Source organism: Taurulus bubalis (genome assembly GCF_910589615.1).
Source record: "Taurulus bubalis genome assembly, chromosome: 9".
NCBI lineage: Eukaryota > Metazoa > Chordata > Actinopteri > Perciformes > Cottidae > Taurulus > Taurulus bubalis.
The window spans coordinates 6,188,622-6,211,501 of NC_136597.1; the positions used below are offsets into that span (position 1 = coordinate 6,188,622).

Sequence of the window (22,880 nt, forward strand, 5' to 3'; positions counted from 1 at the left end):
GGAGATTCGTGGTTTTCACGAGATAGGTAGCCTCTGACTATAACATTCAATCAATCAAATCAGAAAAAAAAACAAGTTCACAACCTCTTTAAAACCCACCATAGACATCTGTCGCATGTGTCTCATATTACTTGTCACTTTTCTATAGAAAAATGGGATTGAAATCAAACTTAATAATTGTTTTACCGGGTCATTGTACAGTCTATGGTACCAATCTAATCAAGTTAGACTCCATCTATTGACCGATCAATCACCCAGATATCCATCTACATTGATGACTGTAAAGCCTAAACCCAGTCGAGATACTCTTCCCTGTCCTGTTACAGCACTATGAAACGGTTTTGTTATCTTATCATTTTTGTTTGTGTGAAAGTCATGATGTTTACTTTTTATATTACTTCTCACCTATGTATTCATTTTTGTTCATCTGTCAGCTTTGGTATGGACTAGTCGTAGCAGCGGTAAAATATTTTATGTAAAACTGAGTTGAAAATTGCAAAACGTCTCCAGACATTTTGTAGTTTTGAGGACTTTTGTTGCTTTAGTTTTTCATTGTTTCATGTGTTCTTATATTAATGTTATTTTTATGGTCTTTTTTTTTTTTTTAAGGAAATCCACTTCCTGGGATAAATACATTGAATGTGGATTGACTCAAGCCCTTTTATTTTTATATTGTGCAACTAGAGGCTCGTTTCATTTTCCAGTGTGGTTTACGTTCAGTGAACTCAACTGTTTTATTACAATTATTATAACCAAGACACAACTTTTCTTTATTCATGCCTTTCTTTTCTCTCAGTCTGATTTATTAAGAATTTTGATGAGGTTTACATGAGCTGAGGACATTTTTGATTGATAAGAGAGTAACATTTTACAATATGTTTTACAGTAAAGAAATACATTATATTTGAAATTAAAATAAACAAGCTAATTAACCATAAACGTGATACCACAGCCCGGCCGTGGCTACAGAAAGGTAATATCATTTTAAAAGACCAAACTAACTAAAAGGAACGGTTTGAAGTTGAAATGGTAACAAATGTTTTAATGGTAACCAAATCATCCAGCTCGGGCACAACAAAAAAACATCTCCAGAATGGGAGAACTTCATTCAGATAACCAAAGCATTAGTTATTTATTGTTTCCATACGGAAATTTGTGAGACTGGGGAGAGAAGCTTAATGCTTACTGATCCTGCAAAGCCAACTGTCCCTGTGACTCGGTGCTAAATTAGTTGAGGAATGTTGAAAACACACTTTCTGACCTGGGGCACGTTTGGTGTGATAAGAGGTTGATTTGTGTGTCTCGGCTGAGTTTGATAGGTTTGTGTGTAAACGTCCAATCAGAGTCGACACAGCAGTGAAGTGGCATTAAAGACTTTGAATGAGGAGGTGAGGTGAGTGGAGGGACAGAGGAAGGCATGAGAACATGTGGTGCAAGCTGTCAGAGGTTTACATGTACAGTTGCTGTTTCCATGACACAATCTCACTCACTCTTCACTTGATTTCATTGTTTAAAAAGTTCCCAGAAAGTTGTCTTTGATTCCGACAGTGAATCGGTGGGAACTGACAGCATTGGTGATGAGCCAGTTCAATGAGAGAGGAGATGTCGGTGGACAGGCAGAGACAGTATTATGGACGCTCACTGTATGTTCTTGGAAATCTGTATGTCATGATTTAACGGTTATGTCTGTACTACTAGATCAATCAATCTGCCATGTTTTGTAATTCAACTTTATCTTCATGGGTTTAAACTGTGTTCTCAGGTTAAGAAACATTAGGGAGGGATTGATTTTAAAAGACAAAACTTCTAGTCGTAGATAGGAAATGACAGTTTATCACCCTGTCTCCATTCACCCACCCAGTATCAGTATACCATTGTTTAGGTGGTTACCATTGTAAACACATTAGTTGATACTCCATCCCTCAATTTTCTTAATGCAGGCATTAAGGCAAAACAAATAACTGTCTTTCTGTTTCTCTTGTTTGTTTAAGTTATTTATACTTTGGTTTTATTTAGAGATCCAAAGAAGAACTTGTACACACTCCCTGTACGTTTCTCCTTCCTGTGAGTGTGTGTGGTCTGCCTTTCTCTCTGTTTAGGGTTGAGCTTGTCCTCTTGGAGGAATCGGAGATATGAGATATTCAATTCAAATGTTGTAAGTTTTTCATAATAAAAATGTATGAATTCTTGCATTTTTTTCTGATTTTTTCGCTGAAACTAAATTTTTCTATGAACGAGGTGATGACTGTGCTTGATTGACTCTGTCTCTTTCCAATTTGTTTAGTTTTTCCTGTTTGAGTGGAACAACTTACGCTTTAATAGCTCTTATTACTAGAGTTTAGTGATATTACAATATCCCCAGCATAGCTCTGCCCTCCTTCAACAAGAGCAGTGTGATCAGCGAGAATTAGTGACAACACCTTTATGTAAAGTAACTAAGTACATTTACTCTAGTACTCTACTTCAGTACAAATTTGAGGGCACTATACTTGATGCAATATTATTTTTCTTGCCACTTTAAACTTCGACTCTATAGCACCTTAATAGGTGAATAGTGTAACTATAATAACTGCAGCTTCCGATTATATATATATATATATATATATATATATATATATTTTAACAATACATGATATTAATATATCAATGAGACTGAATGTGTCCCCAGGGGAAATTCACAAGCCCAGCAAAGTAACGTATAGTAAAAAAAATCATATGAATAGGGCAACATTAAAATGAGCTCCACCCTATAGCATTAGCATTAGCATCAATAGTTATAGTACAATAATATATGGTGTTTTGAAATGGTCCATTCTCCGTTATGAGTACTGTTGGTACTTAAAGTATATTGATGCTAACATTTTTGTACTTAACCCGTTAAGCCCCGTTAAGCACCAAGGCATTTTTTAGGATTTAGCTCGAAATAGCATACCCAAACTAAAAAGGGTGTATCTCTGCAACCACAAGGGCTATTTTAATAATTTTGGTGTTATAATAAAGGCAACCCTTGTGTGCTTTTGGTCAGATGTGTAAATATTAGTATATATGTTGCTGGCTAAGAGTAAATAAAGATTGAAACACAGAACAAATAGAAGTTTCAGGTCCGCCTATAGAAAAAAACACTTTCAGGATGATGATCTCCTTGAAATGATGCTTCACTAAGCCCTGAGGCTCTCCCAAATCATAGCACAATATGTGAACAGTCTCTCTGCAATGTGTTCACTTGAAAAAGTGAAGCAGAACAAAGTCAGATTGGGTAAAGTACAGAGAGAATTCAGGCGAGGTTTCCAAAATTTGCATTTCGGCACATTTGCGCATATTTTCGCGCATCTGTGACATTGGAATTTTTTCATGTAGCAAACCTTATATTTCACTTTCATATGACTTATGGTGTTCAATAAACTTGCATCAGTGTGGATTTACTGGGGGAAATGCATTTAAAAACTAAAATAAAAAAAAAATAAAAAAATTGCTGACTGATTTATGTTGCTGTATTCTTTAGTTCATATCTCGGTGATGCTTTGCAGCAGAGGGATTTGGTAGTATAGAATAGATTTGGAATCTGTGTAGAATTGTCTTGCTTTTTGCTATTTGTCTTTTTCTGATAGCAGTAAGCTATGGGCTGCTAGTTCCGACACATGCAAAGTGGGCTGACTCGTGACAAAATTATAACTATTTTATTTTAATAATTATTTTAGTTGGTGTTTGAGTTGTGTTGAAATGGCTCTCTTGTTTAATTTGATGTGTAGCATCACTATATTTGTTCATGATTATTGTAATGTTTTACACAGTTTAAATACATTTCTAAAAAAGGACCAATATAGGTATATACGTAATATTTTGAATGGAATACTTTTAAACTGTGGTATTGCTAGTTTAACTAAAGTAAAATATCTGCATTCTTCCACCGCTGCTTGCGAGTGCAGGGTACATTTTACAGGGTGCAACGCTAATCTCAGACAGTTTTATGGAATTCAGTCACCATTCATTGTATTGTCTACACCTGTGCCTTTTGTACTGTCACATGTCAAAGCTGTCTTCCACTTTACAATAGGCTGTGCGCTGAATTTAAATCTGTGCCTATTTTTCTGAGTCTGTCCATTTGTGTGTTGAATGAAACTTTATTTTATGTCATTCATCTCAATGTCGTGAACTCAACTAGCTGAAGGTCTGTCTCAGGAGAGGCCGCCTGCTTTCCTCCCAGCGAAGTCTCAAGGCGACAGGCGCTGAGCTGAAGGGACAGCCGGATGTGCTAGATAGCTGATTCTTGCTTGAGGTCTGATTGTAAATTCATCAATGTTGCAAATATGCTTATTTTTCAAACTGTAGCTATCGTAGGGACCCTAGATGGAAAGTAAGTCACATCTTTTTTTAAACCTTCCACGGCTCTTCTTGGGCTCCATAATGTATACATTATTGCAGGCTATTTGGAGAAAGAAAACAACTAAGCCAATGTGCCTTATTGACCTCAAAGAAGCTTTATATACCTGTCAAATTATCTGTTATTTTGTTTTAGTTTTTGTGTTGCTTTTCCCCTCTCTCTAAACTTTATTTAAATCTCACATAGAAAACAATGACGGAGTATTAGAAAATAATAAAATTATGAAACATTTTAAACACCTATTCATATGTAAAAACATATAGGAGCACTTGTAAATTACAAAATAAAGAAGAGCAAACAATTTAAACTAAATATACTAAGCATAGCTTGCATAAAATAAAACAAAAATATGAATGAAATAGATTCTGTAGTTCAATCCTTATTACAATAATACAGTTTAAAAAGTGTTGTTCTCTCTTGCATTTCATTAGTTTCAGATATTTCCTAAATTGAGCACATTTTGAAACGCTATCTATGGCTGACCGTGACGTCATCACGTCAACCAAGAACGTGCGTCGAACACCGGAAGTAGAATTATCAGCTGATCCTGCTTGGCTGTTGTTGATGCCTGAAGTTGCTGTTGTTTGGACACTGTGTTGCTCTTATCAGCGCCTGACATTGGAGGCAAATTAAACCCGAGAAAAGGACACGGTGGGCTTTTCCCGGCGGACGAGCTGACGAGGGACGAGGAAAGCGTTTCAGCGCGAGGAGTTTGCGCACCAACGGCAGCAGAGCTAGCTCCAGCGCGTGAAGGGAAGGAAGCAAGACGGCTTGGCGTGCTTTCTTTGTTTATGTCGTGCCTGCCTGAGCCGCAGTATTCATTGTCTTTGTCTTGAATGTAGAATTGTTTTCTGCACATACGTTATTTATATTTATACTTTCGTACCATTACGCGCAGGGCAGCTAGCTCGTCAACTCGCGTTCACCCGTAGCGCAAAGACGCAGATTTGGTGCTTTCGTAACCGCGGCGGTGACAGATGACGGCAGGAGGAGCGACCAGTGAGAACAATCTGGCTTTGAGACGTTATTTTTCGTGCCTCTGTTTCGTGTAGGTGTTCATCACCGTAAGACCTAAACAGCACAAGCTGGTGTTACATTGAAGCCGGTTGGAGACGTGTGGCTGTTATTAAACACGTCTGCTTGTTTATTCCTGACGTCGAATCGAGTGAATTAATTATTTTTCCTTTTTTTTTTATATATATTAATATTCGTATCGATTTGAAGCCATAGAAACGGGTAATAGGTTAACTGCCAGCTGTCATTGTACGTGTAGGTTGGCTGGTGTTGCATCATTTGTTTGTGTGCCAGCTGTCAGACTTCGCTGGGTAACTTGTTAAACTGTTATTTAACACGTATGTAAGTCTTAGTGTTCAGTCTTAGGTGGCTCTGTTAATGTCTTTTTGAATCTATACATATTATTATTTAGTATTCATGCTTTTTATTACATATGGCATGTGATAAACTGGCCACGTTGTACTGTCACCCATAGTTTGAGGAGCTGTTTGATGCTCTCACGTGGAAACATAAGTAGATAGAGTTATGAATTGAAATATCCATCTTTAACTATTGAAACGGTGCTGAGATCAGGGAGAGACAAGGGAAGAGAACGGGTTCCCCACAGGGTCCCATTGAGTCTTGAGGTGAGGTGAGCTGCTCCCACTACTTGCCAATGCTGGACCTGGAGGTGGTGCCGGAGAGATCACTAGGAAATGAGCAATGGGAATTCGCCTTAGGTGAGTCTTACAACTTTGTCAAGTTCTAAAAAGACGGAGAAAGAGATTGAGACTACACACTATTCATTCATGTTAAATAAAAACATTTGATCATGATTTTCCTGGCATGTTCATGTTTTTGTTAACTGTTGCCGACTAAAGCTCAATTTAAAAAAAAACAACAACGTGTGTGTGTGTTTTCAGGGATGCCATTGGCCCAGGCCATCTCTATTCTGCAGAAACACTGCCGCATTATCAAAAACGTCCAGGTGCTATACAGTGAACAGGTGAGATGGCCAGGTGTCTGTCTTGTCACACAACAATGTAAATCAGCGTGTTTAAGAACCCTATTCTAGATGGCAGTACATAGTTTATTGAAGCTTTCCTGTGTGGCAATAGTAATTCAAGTCATTTTAAAACTCCAAATATTTCAATTTTTATTTTATGTTTGGTAAAAGTTCTGCATTTGGTGAAATATCGTAGTGTCTTGCATTTAGGCTGATTTGTGTTGTCAATGCATAGTGTTTCCACCAGAGAGTACTGACCGCTTTATTTTTAAGGTATCAGTGTGATGCTCTTATCTTGGTTACAATTCTTTAAAAAAAATCAAAGGATCCAAAAAAAAAGATTGTACCGTTAAAAATAATTGATTTGGGCTGATGTATACCGTTATCAAATGTTTCTATTTGAAATGATTTCCCAGGTTCAGTAGCGATAACTAAAGTTAGTTAGGTATGTTGTTATGACAGTAGCATGAATCTTAGATTCAATATGTATTCAAGAGCAACTGGAAGCAGATCATGTTGACGTGTATGACACCAAATATGAAACACATATGTATTTTTCACAAGAAATAGTCAATTTTGTATCTCTTGTTTTAAAGCTTGGTGTGTGCCTTGTTTCTTTTTAGGTAGAAAAACAGCTGAGTTAGAATTTTTTGTCATTTGCATATCTGTTCACGAGGACCTCTCTGTTTATTATTGTTTGTTTCTCTCCCCTCCAGACACCACTCAGCCATGACCTCATACTGAACTTGACTCAGGATGGGATCAAACTGCTGTTTGATGCCACAAATCAGAGACTCAAGGTGAACATTGTTGATTTTAGGAAACTTAAAGGCCTCTCAATAAGCTCAGGGTCTGAACACGACTTGTTTTATGCAGGAATGTCTACCATGATTTCATTTAACTTAGAGTTGCACTCCAATATTAGGAAGAGAGGACTGATGCATTTCTCCAGCAGCATCTGACACATACACTAAACTCCGCTGATCTTGTTGTTGCCGTCTAATTGTCCATTTGTTTTGTACCCATTGTGCCATAACCTTTTTCATCTTTCTGAGCGACAGGTGATTGAAGTGTACGACCTGAGCAAAGTCAAGTTGAAATACTGGTGAGTAGATATGATAATGCCAAAATGAAGTCGAAGACAATTAGAAACTTGTTGAATGACAACTGAGGCAGCAAGTATAAAACCTTCTTGTTATACAGCCTTTATCTACAGCACGGCTATATATTGGTCATTCCATGTTACAGTGTCCATTTTATGTTGCCACAGAGATCGTTTTCAACTACAAGTCATGGATTCTCTCAGATATACAGCTACATAGTGAAAGATGTTGCAGTAATTGAGTCCGCCTGCGTTAATGTGTTTCTTAAACTCTGTGTGTTTGATTGTCTTTCAGTGGAATATATTTAAAAATGATACAGCAATAGCTCCATCAATAATGCCGCACATCCTGTATTATGTAAATATTGTAACGCTGGCTGTGTGTGTGTTGTGTTTCAGTGGAGTCCATTTCAACTCTCAGGCCATTGCCCCCACAATAGAGCAAATAGACCAGTCATTTGGAGCTACGCACCCTGGAGGTACTTCCCAAGGCATACACACATTATCGGTGTCTCACGAATGAACCTACACTTTGATCTCATTCATCTCTTTAATGGAATCTTTTCGTCTTTGTTTGTCCGCGTCCAGTTTACAATGCTGCGGAGCAGTTGTTCCATCTCAACTTTCGAGGCCTGTCCTTCTCCTTCCAACTGGATTCATGGAATGAAGCTCCCAAATACGAGGTGAGAATCAATTTGCTCGTCAGCCAGTTGTAGAAGTTTCCTCACATCCCAGGAGAATCGAGGCAGCCTTGTGGTTGAAGTGATTATTAACCTTTATTTGGAAAATGGAATGTGAGGTCATGCCTTATGTTTGCCTCGAGCATGTCCTTTAATCACCGCCAGCTTGATGTTCTGATGATTAATAACGAGAGAGTTATTTTAGAAGTAAGAAATCCAGTGTTCTTCTATTGAGACGCATTACACTGTTATGTAAACAGTACACATCTGAGTGCAGGAGGAAGTTTAAAGACGTGGGTTAGCTACGGCAACACAAGTTCATCATTGTATTCTCCAAGACAACGCAGCTTCAAATTCAGATTCTCAAGACAATATGACATTGTCATATTTTAACACTTAATCTGTGTATTAAGTTTATACATACTTAAAGTGTTTTTGCCTTTTGTGTTTTTCGCTTTTGAGGATTTGTTTTTGGATCGAGGTTTGTTTAACTAGGCAGATGTTTTACTGTCTATGCTGGACAGCTGTGGATGTCTTGGGTGAAGCATGTCATGAACCAGCTGTTCTGCCGTCTGCTCCGCTCTGCAGCTCGCTACTGTGAGAGCACACGTCACACATTGATGTTTTTACTTCCCCCACAGATGACTTTGTATCCCATTGATAAGATGTTTGCAGTTTATCACATCATTTTGGTTTAGGTATTCTGCCGCTCCAACATATCGGTGATATCTTAGTAAATGCATTGGATATTTCCCAAACTTTCCAATCCGCCCCGAGCTGCAGGCGGGGTTCCTTAAATAGTTTTGTTTGGTTCAGTGAAACAACAGCGTAGGCTTTGCTTCGTATCTGTCGTGTTGTGGTAGTTTCGGCCTCTAGTTTGACCTAGAATATTTGCATTTCTTTCTGTAAAGCTCAACACTCAGCTGTAGTTTGTTTCCTGTCTAAAATGTCAGTTGAATGCAGGTTGTTCTTTTTTTTAGATAAAACTGATACTGTGTTCTGAGAACAAATAAAACATTAAAGGGGTTATGTTGCATTACGCTCAGAGCATAATCCGACCCCTTTGTCTTTCCCATATTTGTCAGGATTTGTTTTTTTCTATTATTCTCCACAATACCCCGTAATGACAAAGGGAAAATTACCGCAAACTTCTGAAATACTTTCTTTTAATTCAATTAATTTAATCTTTTGAATCATGGTTACTTTATGTTGCATTTTTTAAGGACTACTTTTAATTTCCCATTGAACTTAATGCTGGAAAAGTTAAAGCTTATAATCTTGACCCTTACCTCAGAAAATAAGTCTTAAAATACTACGGATAGATTTTTTAAAACACATTTCTTAAGGCCTACAATGGTTTGCTTTAATTCAATACCAGAATGATTAATAACATTCTGGTATTTGACATCTCTCATGCTTGTTGGTGATGATACAACTTGGAAATGCACAAATAATCAGCACAGAAATTAAGTTTGCATTCATTCCATTTTGATTGGATATATCCCGACAGAGATCCACATTGGATTAAAATGTAGTGTGACCAATCAGTGATGAGCTTTTACCTTTTGAACATGGGTATTTATTTACGTCCGTCATAATGTTTTGACTTAATGATCACATCTCTGTACCTAGGAAAATGTATTTCTGCAAGTTGTTGTGAATGTGCACGCACAAACACAGTATACACCCGTCCCATACTACTCCCAGTTGTTTTGCCTTGGCAGCCTAACTTTGCCATGGGTTTGGCCTCCCTGCAGATTCCACATGGGGCCATGGTCAAGAGGATGCACATCTACACCGGCAACAACCTGCAGGAAACCAGGTAACGTACACACACACACACAGACACGTGCAGATACACAAACTAGACATCACTTTTGGAGGACATCCCTCTACCAAAGAGTGCACAGAGTTTATTATTCTAAAAATGGACGCCAATGAAGACGTTTAAACTCCATCTAAATCTGCATTAAACTTCTCGCAGCAAACATTTACAAACCAACGAACTGAAATGTGTTTAGCAAAACATTTTTTGGAAGCATTGGAGCAAATCTCTTGTGAAAGAAGTAGCTGAGCACTGATTAAAGGACTATTTCAAACCACAAAATATGCATTTGTATATCCATTACTCACCCTGTGTTACCTAGAGTTAGTGAAGAGAACTTTGTTTACTCGCTTGCCCACACTGTGAACAAACAAATGCGTCTTTGCTGAAACCTCACTATTTAAAACCCGTCCACATAAACAATCCCATGCTTGCGCAAACGCGCTACTCATCTGTGGGAGAATTTTACATGGTGCGCTTTCAGCAAAGTTGGCTTTGGGAGGAAGTGATCATATGATTGGGTAAATAAGAGTGGGTTATGCTGCACGAGTTATGTGAGAGTTTGTCAATGAAATGGGCAATAAGCACAACTTAAATCCTACATTTCCAATGTAGCCAAAGAAAACAACACCAAGTGGGGGGATGCTGTGGAGTTTCCCATATTGAACATGTGACAAACTGAACTGTCGGTCCTCAGGGCTCCCGTGATGCCGTTGGCTTGTTTCCTTGGTAACATCTTTGCAGAGAGTGTTGATGTCCTGAGAGATGGAGCAGGGCCTCTGGGGCTCAAGCTCCGCCTTCTCACTGCAGGTAACACGTATCTCTGTGTTCATGTACGTCTGGAGGACAGCAAACTAAGATTCCTCATTATAATTATAGTGTTTTCCTCACATATCCTCATGTCTACATTTTTGATTCACAGGATGTTTTATCTCTTGTCTCCACACTTTCCACAATCTGTAACACTGCTGCAAAGTTGGAGCTGAACATCAAATCTAACCCAAATGTGTTTAGATTGGCAATAAACACAATTTTGAATTGTTTTGTTTAAATATAAGCCATATTGATCACAATACATGTAGCTGCCTCCACTGCAGACTAATCATAGTATTTACTATTGCATGTTTGTAAAATGATGTAACCCTAACATGGACAAACACATATTTAGCTACACGTACCTTAATAGGCTGTGTATTTATCTAGCTTTATGCAAACTTAAAAAACAATTGTGTCCAACAGTCCACTCTCAGGGAGCGAATCAATGTCACTGACATGCTGTTTGACTGTTTTTTTTCGTCATTTATCCGGAGATTAAATAATGTCCTGTTCTGTTCTATTGTAATGAGTGCAGGCTGCGGTCCAGGTGTGATGGCGGATGCTAAAGTCAGGTCCCTAGAAAGGAGCATCTACTTTGGAGATTCCTGTCAAGATGTGCTGGGTGCTCTGGGCTCGCCACATAAAGTCTTCTACAAGTCAGAAGACAAGGTAGAAAAACTGTTTCTTTTAGTGTTTTTATGCATTGTTGATTGAACAACTTGTGATATCTTCACTATGCCCTGAAAATAATCTGAAATAAATAAATTATAAAGAGGAAATCTATTGATAAATTGAACTTAACTTGTGTGCACCCCTTTAAAGATCTGCTCTGATGTCCTGAGAGGACAACATTGTCTGCGTCAAAAAAAACGTCCGTGAAATGATTTTGATATTAATATTATTGACACAATCCATCCTTTTCATAACTGCCAAATTACTGGGGAGATGTTTTTTGTCACAGTTTGGGATATGTCAATGATAAGCAACTGCACTGATGTTGATGCATTTCATCAAACATAAAAAAACAGCCACAATGCAACTAGTGGAGACCAAGCAAATATGATGTATTTGCCCCATAACATTAGAACAATGTTTAAACCAGGGTTCGAGATTGAAAGATTTATATAAAATAATGCAGGATTTGCTGCTGTAATGGAAGTTAGACCTTAAATGTTGGTTTTATTGGGTTTTAATGGGGGCCTTTGTGTCCTTAAGGGTCTGAGTGTCTGAATGTTGGCTTCACAGTTTATTAAAGACATATTGTAGAAGCATAGAAGGTGATTTTAAGTAATAAAAACAAAAAAAAGGATACTCGTGCCAAAATATATGCATTAACACACTCAGAATTATTGAAAAATAAAGAATGAAAGGAAGCCCAAATGTCCCTTGTGACATATATATATATATATATATATATATATATATATATATATATATATATATATATATATATATATATATACACACATACATACATACTACTTGTATTGACATTGGATGAACTAACTGTTAAAGGCATTGGATTAACTAACTGTGTAATCTGAAAGTGGTCAAATGCAACTAACCAGATTAGCATTATCACCTAATTTGCATTTCTGCAAACCATTTGTGTGTCTTCATCTTATTGTTCTGGTTTTATGAAAATAAATGTACTTTTTTTTTTTTGTTCAATCTCACCACTTTCCTAAAACTATTTTCAGTAGCGACAAGCAACAAAAACAGAAAAACAAACACTACCTGCACAGCACCCAACAGTGAGCTGGTTTAACCCCAAAAAAAAGATAATTATTTCACAGATAAAAAGCTCGTTATTATTTCAGTTATTGCCCAAAATAAATAAATACAAATGTTTCTTTGTATCTGCATTAATAGTGAAGACGTATCTTCTATTGATCCTCTACATCTTCATGTGTTCTTGTTTGTTTTAGATGAAGATCCACTCTCCGTCACCTCACAAGCAGGTTCCTTCTAAATGTAACGACTACTTCTTCAACTACTTCACCCTCGGAGTGGTGCGTAAGCTCGGCCCAGGCTTGTTTGTTTGCATCATTTTGTATTCTTCCGTGATGGTATTTTTAATCTAGTTGTGGTCATACAGTGATTTGCTTAAGGACATTTCATTGACTTTAAGTTGTCGCCACAGTACATATATGTTTGATCTACTTTTTATAATAACAGCTTCAATGTTGGGCATTCAGCTTGTTCAAGGTGAGGTACTTTTTGGGAAGAAATGACAGCGAACAAGGTTGTGATGAAGCATATTATGTTACTGCTGATGGTGGTGAGGAGCCCAAGATGCAGCTATTGGATGATTGGTTGTATGAAGTACTTCTCCATATTGGAGAAGCAGACAGGAGTACCTGGAGCACTGAAGCCATTATATCCTTCTATGCGTTCCTGAGAGCTACTAGACTCCTTTAACAAAAACAGAAGTTTTACCTCCTACAGATCAGATGGTCTCTGCCTGGGTCTCCAAACCAAGGGCATGCCAAATGCCATCTACTGTAGGAAAAACCCTACTTCATAGAATCCGAAATGATCCCTTTTAATGCCACATTTTTAGTAGATGGATAATACCAATACTGAATTGAATGACATGTTATGTATGTCAGTAAGTGTACTTCAGCTGGAGTTCATTGAAGTATTTATTGCAGGACTGTTGAACTGCATTACATCTTCCTTCTGGTTAGAGTAAAGTCTGTTTCAGTCTCACTGCACTAAAATATCCTGTCAGCTTCAGCATCTTCTTTAATACTGGCTGGTAGTGATGAATGGCTGTTGGGAAGTTTCTACTCGCCCCGCTGTTTGTTTGCAGTAGACAGGGCTGTAATGAGCTGGTCTTGACAAACAGAAAAAGCAATTTTAAAGTGTGTGTGTTTTCTTTTTTTTCAGGATATCCTGTTTGACTCTGCAACTCACCTGGTTAAGAAGTTTGTCCTCCATACCAACTACCCCGGCCATTACAACTTCAATATGTAAATATATTTCTGTCTAGTTACTTGTTTTTGTGTGTCAATGTGGCATGTGGTGACAGGGGAAAGGTACTTTGAGGGCTGTGTGCAAACTTACGGTTTAAAGTGAACAACTTATTTGTAAAATAAATGTTTTACAATAAAGAATGAATGGAAATTAATAATTAAAACTCCCCGATCAAGCTACATCCTACATGTTAACAGCTAGCGATGTGTATGTATGTATGTATATGTATATATATATATATATATATATATATATATATATATATATATATATATATATAGTGTGTGTGTATAGAGAGTGCTGTAGGGCTGCACATGATGGAATTGGAGAGTGCACTGTAATCTTACTGAATTCCTGTTTATTTGTGCCAAATTATCTGTACACGTGATGGAAATTAAGTGAACTGTTGCAACCCTAATACTGCACCATCTAAGTGTAATTATCTGCATGCTGAACTGTTATTATCTCTAGTTGTACTGTAGCATCTCTGCATTTTGTTAAATCTTCTGTGCTTTTGATTATGTTTTTTCTGTCATCACAGATATCATCGATGTGACTTCAAGATTCCACTTGTCATTAAGAAAGGTGAGACACTTATCAGTCATGAGAATGAACCATGAAGAATGAACCATGTGTGTCTCAGTGGGAATGTTGTGTTTATTTGTAATAATCCTCTCATCTAATGCCAGTTACTCTGTTTGTGTCCCTGCACTCCAGAAGGAGCCGATTCTCAGACGGAGGACTGCATGTTAACAACCTACAGCAAGGTCAGTTCTACACAGCAGTTATGTGCTGTACATACATGGCGCTATGCAGGGCTGTAACGATCTGACATGGTGTCTTCATCAGTGAGTTCAGCTTTCTAATTTGGACTCTACCACCATTTGTTTTTCCTCTGGCGTCGTTAAAACCTGCTCTCCGTATTGGAGTAAACAATTGGTTTCATATCCATCAAAGCTGGATTTTATGACATCTGTTTTATACTGTGGTGATTGTTATCTTCTGATGTTACCGCAGAGGACGTCATATAATGAAAGTCCTGTGATCACTTTCATCCACTACAAACAAACAATACATGTGTCCTTTACTACACAGTGGTCTATTGAAATATATATCGTGCAGTTCTTTCACCTGGAAGCTAATTACAACCAGTCTTTCTTGTTGTTCCCTTAATAAACCTTTTTTATACAGGTCTTGGGACCGTGTGATACAAGGCAGTAGATAAACAATACTTTGTATCTGCTGCTACAGAAGTTGTCTCTTGAATTGTCTGTTAACTTTCTTGTTCCTCTCAGTGGGATCAGATTCAGGAGCTGCTCGGTCACCCCATGGAAAAACCTGTCGTGCTCCACAGGTACAAAAAACATGCTCCTGCATCTACACAGACAAAATGTATTATATTCATGTATGATGTTATTGGAAATGTGTGCCACGTACATTTTAAGATAATTAGTTGGCATATTTTATTTTTGTTGTTGGTTTACAGTTTTAACATTCAAGCTGCAACATTTTTATAGGAAACATTTTTTTGCAACATTTTCCAAATGATTGTCTTCTCTAATCGGATGTTTGTGTTTGATAGGTCCTCGTCAGCCAATAACACCAACCCCTTCGGCTCTACCTTCTGCTTTGGACAGCAGAGGATGATCTTTGAGGTCAGAACACGTGTCACTGTAGCATTAGCAAGCATTCAAGTGTGTACAATATGTGTGAAACCATAGTTAATGTGGCCATCTTTAAGATTTCAATCCTGATTGATTTGGCGTCAACCTATTTACTAAAGGGGTAACAGCAAATGTGGTTAATACTACATGTTTCACAATACTGGGGACATCAAAACAAAACTATTGTTGTTTTAATAAAGAAATCAGGCAATCATTTTTACACCACTCAGTGAGCAACTGTCATCCAATTGTATGCAGCACGTGGCATGAGTCTGCGAAAGGGAAAGTAGTTTGTTACCTTGCTGAGAAGTTGAAGAAATCCTCAGGAACGTTGCCACAGACACCCAGTTCATTATACTGCAGATCTTTAAACAGCAATGATTTATAAGTGGGCCATAGGCTCAATCCCCTTTGTATTACCTAAATGTGGCTGATAGATGGTGACTATGAACACATTTATTTTAATGAACATCTTCGAGATTGCCACAAAAACACTACTCAGTTAGTCATGGCAGTTTTAATTTTTGTAATTGCAAGCGTGTCAAAATGTACCATGCATTAAATAGACATTCTGAAACTGGCATATTTTTTTTTTTACAACAATATTATAACAATAGTGCAAACTCGCAGGATAGAAGTGGACCAGAATGTGATTGTGGTATTTTGCCTGCAATCTTAATTTATAAATAGTTTTACCTGAGGTGATTTTGATGGCATTTTTTATTACATAAATATTACTCGTATGCCATATTAAGAGAGGAATACACTTAAGAATGTGACCTAAACCTAAGTCCCATTAAGTAATGTATTGTGTAAATGGTATTGGCTGCTTTGTCTCTTTGTCTTTTTGAAATAGCCTTGGTAATGGACATTGTGTTTTTCCTGAATATTTCTACTCTATACGTTTTGTATGTAATCCAGTCCGTTGTAACACATACTTTCTTTATCCCTCTTCCTCAGGTGATGCAGAATAACCACATCGCATCAGTGACCCTGTACGGTGCTCATCGGACCACAAGTCAAGCTCGACCGGAGTCCAGCAGTAGTTCCCACTGAACAAGAAACCAGAACCTCATCCCATTCTGGCCTGTCCTGAGTCGAGTACCTCTGCTGACTGAACCTCTAACCCAGAGCCAGATTCATAACCGAGCAGACCTAACCCAGAGCAACAATGTAATTCGCACCAAGCTCAGATGCTACTCATTGAACAGACCCTCAACCAGAATCCAGAATATCCAAGTCACACCTGGTGTTTATCAACTCTTCCTGGTGGGTCCTCAGACTCACTCTCCCAATCAGACGCACCCTGTCGGCATAGTGAACACAACCCAGACTATCCCAGGAACCAGCATCCAGTGACATGGTCGCAGTGCTGGACCACGGATGCTTCGCAAGGAAATGATGTCTCGGTTGTGTGGGAATATCACGGTGGTGCCACAAACTGACATGCGGAAGAACATCTTTGCTCAAGTAGAGCTCAGCTGTTTCCTGTTTCCATCCAGTGACTCCATTGCCCAGGACCACGAAATAACACTTTGTCCAGACTGTAGTAAGGACAGCAGGGTTCCACCAGTAAGATAATAAAGTAATGGCAGCCTGTATTGGACAATAACCTCCATCACATTGTGGTGAGAGGATCAGCATTTAATTATCATCTGCAACAAATCTCTATGTAAACCGCTGAGGCCAAAGTCTTGAAACAAACTCTTGCTTGGCACACTGAATAAACACCAACCAACCACACTGCCAGCCCAACCAGTACCGCCTGTCTTCCTGCCGCAACTTGAGAACCAGGCCCAACTGGCTCAACAAAACCCGGACACATTTAAACCGCACGCACCAAACCCGTCCAGCCCAACCAAGACCCAACAGAGCCAAACACATTGGAAGCTGCAGGAGACTTTTAACCAGAAAAACGTGAACATCCAGATGTTGTCAGACAAGAGAAGAACCAAGCACCCTCGGGGTTTGCAGAGACATGTGGCACAGAACGGCTGGTTGACCAGATGTGAAGCCTCCTCGAGGCAGAGCGGTCCAAGTGTTGTCATCGTATTGTCTCCCTCTTTAACCGTCCCACTCACTAGTCTTCCGCCTTTCTTCAGTGGTGCCCTTCAAACACACAGTGATACTCTCCAGCACACAGCAGTAAACACTATTAACCCAACACAGCTGTTGTTATTTGCAACTATAGATGTTGCAGTGACTGTCTCCTTACGCACACACACACACACACACACACACACACACACACTCGGATAATTCAGTGCGTGTCGGGCTGCTGTTTTTCAAATTTGCATTTCAACAGACTTTAATTCAAACACACAGGCAGATATTTTGTCTCTAATGGATGAAAGCTGGTTTATCTTATTTTATTTTTTTTGCGTTTTAAAGTACAAAACAAACATGGAGACATGCAGGCATGACACAAGGAGATGCATGAACTTGGCAGACGCTTTTGAATGAGAGGAAACTTCTAATAAGCACAAACTGGCAACCCGTTTTGTTTATTTGATCCTGCATGTTGTGAGGGGCACAGACTGGTTTTATTGGTCTCTGCCCTGCTTCATTCATTCACACCACGACCATTTTCATCATGTTCTCTTTTTACATTTGCACTAATATACACCTTTTTACTTGATTGGTTCATCGTGCCCTTATCCTCAGAGCGCTCAAGCGGAGTCAGAAGACGGGTCCTCCCATGGTGCATGGGGTATGCAGTCCTATCATCTGTGTTACACTCATCTCCCTTTTTCCTTATCTCTACATCTGATTGTTGCGTCAAAATTCATCCCTCAGCAATGTCTGCATTTATTGTTGAATTGCCAAATGCTTCAGCCAAAGACGATTCAGGATGATTTCATTTGATCAGCAGGACATAGTAGTAGTCTCTTTTCTTTACACCTGTCCTATGGAGAGAGTCGTTTGTTGGCTGTCTCCCTTTTCTTGTGTCTTTCATGTGAAACCTGCACTTTGCAGTCATTGCCGCGGTAACGCCGCTAAATTCAGCTCCTGGTTTCTGTAACTGCTGACAGTAATTGCACAAGCCGTGAAGAGCAGACTTGTGACAGAGACATTTACAATAGTCGAAGTCTCTTGTACAGTTGTTGTTGTCAGAGAGCTGTAATTTAATTACATTTAAACCCTTTTAGAAAATGGGTTTAATCATCATTCCTTCATCATAACATTTGCTTCCCTCCAAATGCCTGAATTTGGAATATTTTTCCTCATAACCATTTCAATAAACTGTGTATTCATTTGAATACACACATTCTCTTTTATTGTCCATTGATACAATTGTCATTTCATTTGTTTTGTTCTTTATTACTGCTGAATTTATGATTGCTTGTATAAGCAATGTGAAGGCATCAGGGTTGAAGTCGGGGCCTGTATACGTGACAAAAGAAGCAAGAAGATATTTAGTTCTTTGTATATATTTACGTTCTTTAACAATCCCAACTGACTCAATCAATTGGTTGAAACGCATTGCGAGTTAGCTTGTAACCAGCAGCATCCACAGGAAATAGCCAAACAACTGTACTTTTTCCTGTGGTTTCTTACCATACAGCTGAAGAAATGACTGTCTGTGCTGTGTAAAAAAACAGTTAGTTTGGCTGTTCTGAGAATTATTTGTGTAATGTATTCAGACCCTGATTCTTTTCGCTGATAATGTACAAATGCTGTAAATAGTTGAGTGTCATTTTATTTACGTGACATAACTGACTCGGGCTGAGTGTCTTAATATTTCCTCTTTAAAACACAACTGACATGTGTTAACCAATTAACAAGCAATGGACGTTGTTATTTTATTTTGAACTCCAGACCACTCGGTGTTGAACTTGTTCTTGTGCTAAGGCTGTAAGGACACATACGTGTTGGGTGCCAGTAGATAGCCCTGCTACTGCTCTGCTTGAACTGAGACTGCATGGGGTTACACTTGAATCCACAGAAACATCTTACAATAAAGAAAAAGCTCCATTTATGCAGGCAGAGAAAGCTTCCTCACATCTGGACTGGAAGAGAGCTCTGGTTGATTTGGAGTCCAGCGTTGGCATGTTGCTAGATTTCTACTTGTTTACACTAAGACATGTGTTTTGCTGGCTGCAGCCAGACTGCGTCCTAGTTAAGGTGATTGGGTTTCGGGACGCATAAGAGATAAATGTGTTACAGTCTGGTATTGTATTCTAGGATCCCAGAAGCTATAGCTATTGTTGCAAGATGAATCCAACAAATAAACTCATTTTCTTCTTGAGCTCCCATGTTTAAGATGTTCCAGAGAAATGGCTGTCTGCTAATGTCTGAAGAACTCAGAATACAAATCCCAACTCCTGCTCTGATTTATCCACATGAGTGGAAAATGGAAACCAATGTATTACAATTGCCAGGCTGGCTATATTCCATCATTTTACTAAAAACGTTTGTGCAAGTAACTATGAGAAAATCAATGAAACACAAACTGCTGAATATTGTGCCTCATCTCCCACCAAGCCTGTGTTTGACTTCCGTCTCTATCTCCTCTGTACATACAGGTTGAGAATGCATTTGAAGTGCATCATTGTACAGTGTGCCTGTCACTGAGCATTAGCAACAAGCTAACATGGTATTATGGCCGTCTGTCACTTTAGTTTTCCTTTTACCTGCAGAGAATGGCCAGCTAGGTTGAGTTTGCCAAGTCAAGGATGGGTTTTTCAGGTTGGTTTTCTTTCTCGCCAACCTTAATGTGTTTGTAAGCTACTTTGTTCAGTGCGGTGTGCGCATGTTAATAACACCAAACACACACAACAATGTGTGTCCACAACCCTTAACAGCTTATCATAGTTACTGAGGAATACATGTTTTTTGCAATGTAATTCTTCTGTAAGACCTGAAGGAAAACCATTCCTCGTCTTCCTCCACAATATAAATCTGTTATTCCCCAAAAGATCTCAGTATTAATGTGAGCTTTACTCCTTAGGAAGCAGATCATATGAAAAAACAGAAACGGTAGAGGCAGCAGTGAATGAATCAAGATTCTCCTGAGGGAAATGCTCAATGATTTAAGGGGAACTAAGCTCAGCACAGTATACATTATATAATTCACTTAATACAAGAAAAACAATTCTACTCATTAATCCAGTTTTGGTAAACTCCGCCCAGCACTTTACACGGTCAGTGCTGAGAGGTGCATTGTTACTGAGATGCTGAGGGAGGAGCTATGGGGTTCTGGGTAGTTAATCTCATCCAAACTCAGGTGGACTCATCACATTCTTGTTTAAACTAATGTTCTAATCTAGTTAAACAAGTGAAAAATCTTGAGGTCTGCGTGGCTTTTAAATTTCACATTTTTTTTTACTATTATTTAATTGAATACATGAATGAATGATTGTCATAACCAGATCGTAGTAATTCGGATTCGTAATGGACGGATTCAGTTCAGTGTAATGGTAATTTCATATTGATGCTTTGTATTGTCTGTTCTTGGTATCATATATTCTGTTGCCCAGTTATGCTCCTCAGAAAAAAAATTGGGAGTCAGTACATTTTAAACCCATTTCTGGAAATGGGGGAGTTGTACTTAAAACTTGTGAAATTCATTGGAATGTGGCATTTTTCTATTTTGAATACTATAACTTTGTGTATGAAGAAATACGTACATTTATTCAGCATGTCCACTGAAACATGGTAATAGCAATAAAGTGCAAAGAGAAGGATTAGGTTTACTGAAAGAAAGAAAGGAAAATAAGTTTGACTGCATTTTGATGATGCTTGCTGAGATTCGCTACTGCTGTGTAATCTCTGAACAACTCCAATGCGACAATTGGAATATTATGAAATCATTCATGACGTCAACGTTCATTTTCTGTGTGTGCAACCAGGATATGAAAAACATAATAAAAATGTGGGATGTGTAAAAGACTGTGAGGCTTTTATTTCTGAGTTCACAACCTTGAAACTCTTACTTTGTAAGCACTGTACTGTACCATGAGCGCTTTGTACAAAAGGAAGTATAAGTTTATGTGCAAAACATAAAAGTTTAGAATGCCATCAAATTGCCATGAAAACTTAATGAACGTCAGTATGTTGTAAAAACATTCTTGGTAAACCTTTAAAAAATATGTAGTCAATGTTATGTCTAGATAAAGTCATGAAATAGTCATAGTATAGTTAATTCAGATCAAAATGATGTGTCCTATGCTCTGTACATGTATGTGTGTGTGTGTGTATATATATATATATATATATATATATATATATATATATATATATATATATATATATATATATATATATATTATATATGTGTGTATGTATATATATATATACACATTGTTCCATGACACAGACAGACCTAGAAATATAAGATTACTCATATGCATAATACATGAATGGCTAAGATTAATCTCAACAAGCTAGAGACAAGCTATGGGGGGAAGAATGTCCCTTCCCCCTCTTGTACAGGTGGTCTCTGCTTGCATGGAAACATGCAGGTAAAACAAACAATTTCTACTTATATGGAAAGAAAGTTGGTTATCATGGATTTAGCTATACTTATTATCTATGAACTCCGGTGTTCACTGTTTGTGATATGGTACACTTCAAACTTGCACAATTAATGTATAAAGACACACTATAGTGAGTCAGTAATGTACAATTAATTTTGTATGAACAGAACAAGATTAGAGTAAATACAAATAGAGTTAATTTGTGAATGTATAAGTTTGTTACTCTGAGATAGATATCTATACACAAAATACTAAGACATGGCTTTACTATGCATTCAAATATCTGTATAAAATCTCTGGGGACACAAAATATGCATATATGGAAATACCTATGTGGCAGGATCTTACCCAATTATTATTATAAAAGGATAGGCCTATGTATTATCATGAGTATATATGTACTAATATTAGTTATATACATTTAAATCGTTGATGTGAATCACAGGAAGTCATAGTATTGGAGAGAGGTCAAAAGAAGGTCCAAAACCCACATGTCAGGGCATGTTGCGTCAAGACTCAAGTCCTTCATTCCCAACCAGATGTGTGTCTATGTATTTCTGCCACTCAGGAATGTAGATACTCGTAACACAAGAAATATGGAGTCATAAAACTAGGCTGAGCCTGAACGGTGAGTATCATGTTTGACCCCCAAGTCATATATTGAGTCCATCTAGGCTGATGGTAAATATAGTCCAACCACTTAGTGACCTATTTCAGACCTAGGGTCACTAAGTGGTTGGATATAGTAAATTCGTTCATATTTTGCCATTGTTGTATTTACCACATGTCAGTTGTATCATCTTTCCGTTGACATTCACTACAAGCGTGTTATAAGTTGGACTTCAAACAAAGTATTAGTATTATAAGTCCAGCGTTAGTCATAAGAAAGTCACAGTATAGTATGTTGATACAAAAAAGTCTATTTTCTATCATTTCCCAATTATGTGCCTCCTCA

At 38.0% G+C, this 22,880-nt stretch overlaps 1 protein-coding gene across 2 annotated transcripts; it reads left to right on the top strand.

The window, feature by feature from the left end:
- Window positions 1-5,979: 5,979 nt before the first annotated feature.
- phaf1 (phagosome assembly factor 1) lies at window positions 5,980-18,705 on the top strand. 2 transcript variants are annotated; one of them, XM_079223499.1, is made up of 16 exons: window positions 5,980-6,114; window positions 6,298-6,380; window positions 7,097-7,180; window positions 7,442-7,485; window positions 7,882-7,961; window positions 8,071-8,165; window positions 9,887-9,984; window positions 10,685-10,797; window positions 11,339-11,472; window positions 12,732-12,815; window positions 13,696-13,778; window positions 14,324-14,367; window positions 14,500-14,549; window positions 15,078-15,136; window positions 15,365-15,437; window positions 16,407-18,705. In XM_079223499.1, exons 1-16 carry the CDS (start codon window positions 6,051-6,053, stop codon window positions 16,500-16,502), a joined length of 1,284 nt encoding a protein of 427 aa, XP_079079625.1. In that variant the 5' UTR covers window positions 5,980-6,050; the 3' UTR covers window positions 16,503-18,705. The 2 variants fall into 2 exon arrangements, with proteins under 2 accessions (XP_079079625.1, XP_079079626.1); XM_079223500.1 differs by lacking the exon at window positions 7,097-7,180.
- Window positions 18,706-22,880: the final 4,175 nt, after the last annotated feature.

What these genes read in the sequence shown, in the direction of transcription:
- phaf1 (XM_079223499.1), top strand. Translation starts at nt 6,051, where the DNA reads ATGCTGGACCTGGAGGTGGTGCCGGAGAGATCACTAGGAAATGAGCAA. An exon ending in CCACAAATCAGAGACTCAAG is followed by an intron (nt 7,181 to 7,441) that starts GTGAACATTGTT and finishes TCTGAGCGACAG; the next exon opens with GTGATTGAAGTGTACGACCT. An exon ending in TCCACTTGTCATTAAGAAAG is followed by an intron (nt 14,368 to 14,499) that starts GTGAGACACTTA and finishes CCTGCACTCCAG; the next exon opens with AAGGAGCCGATTCTCAGACG.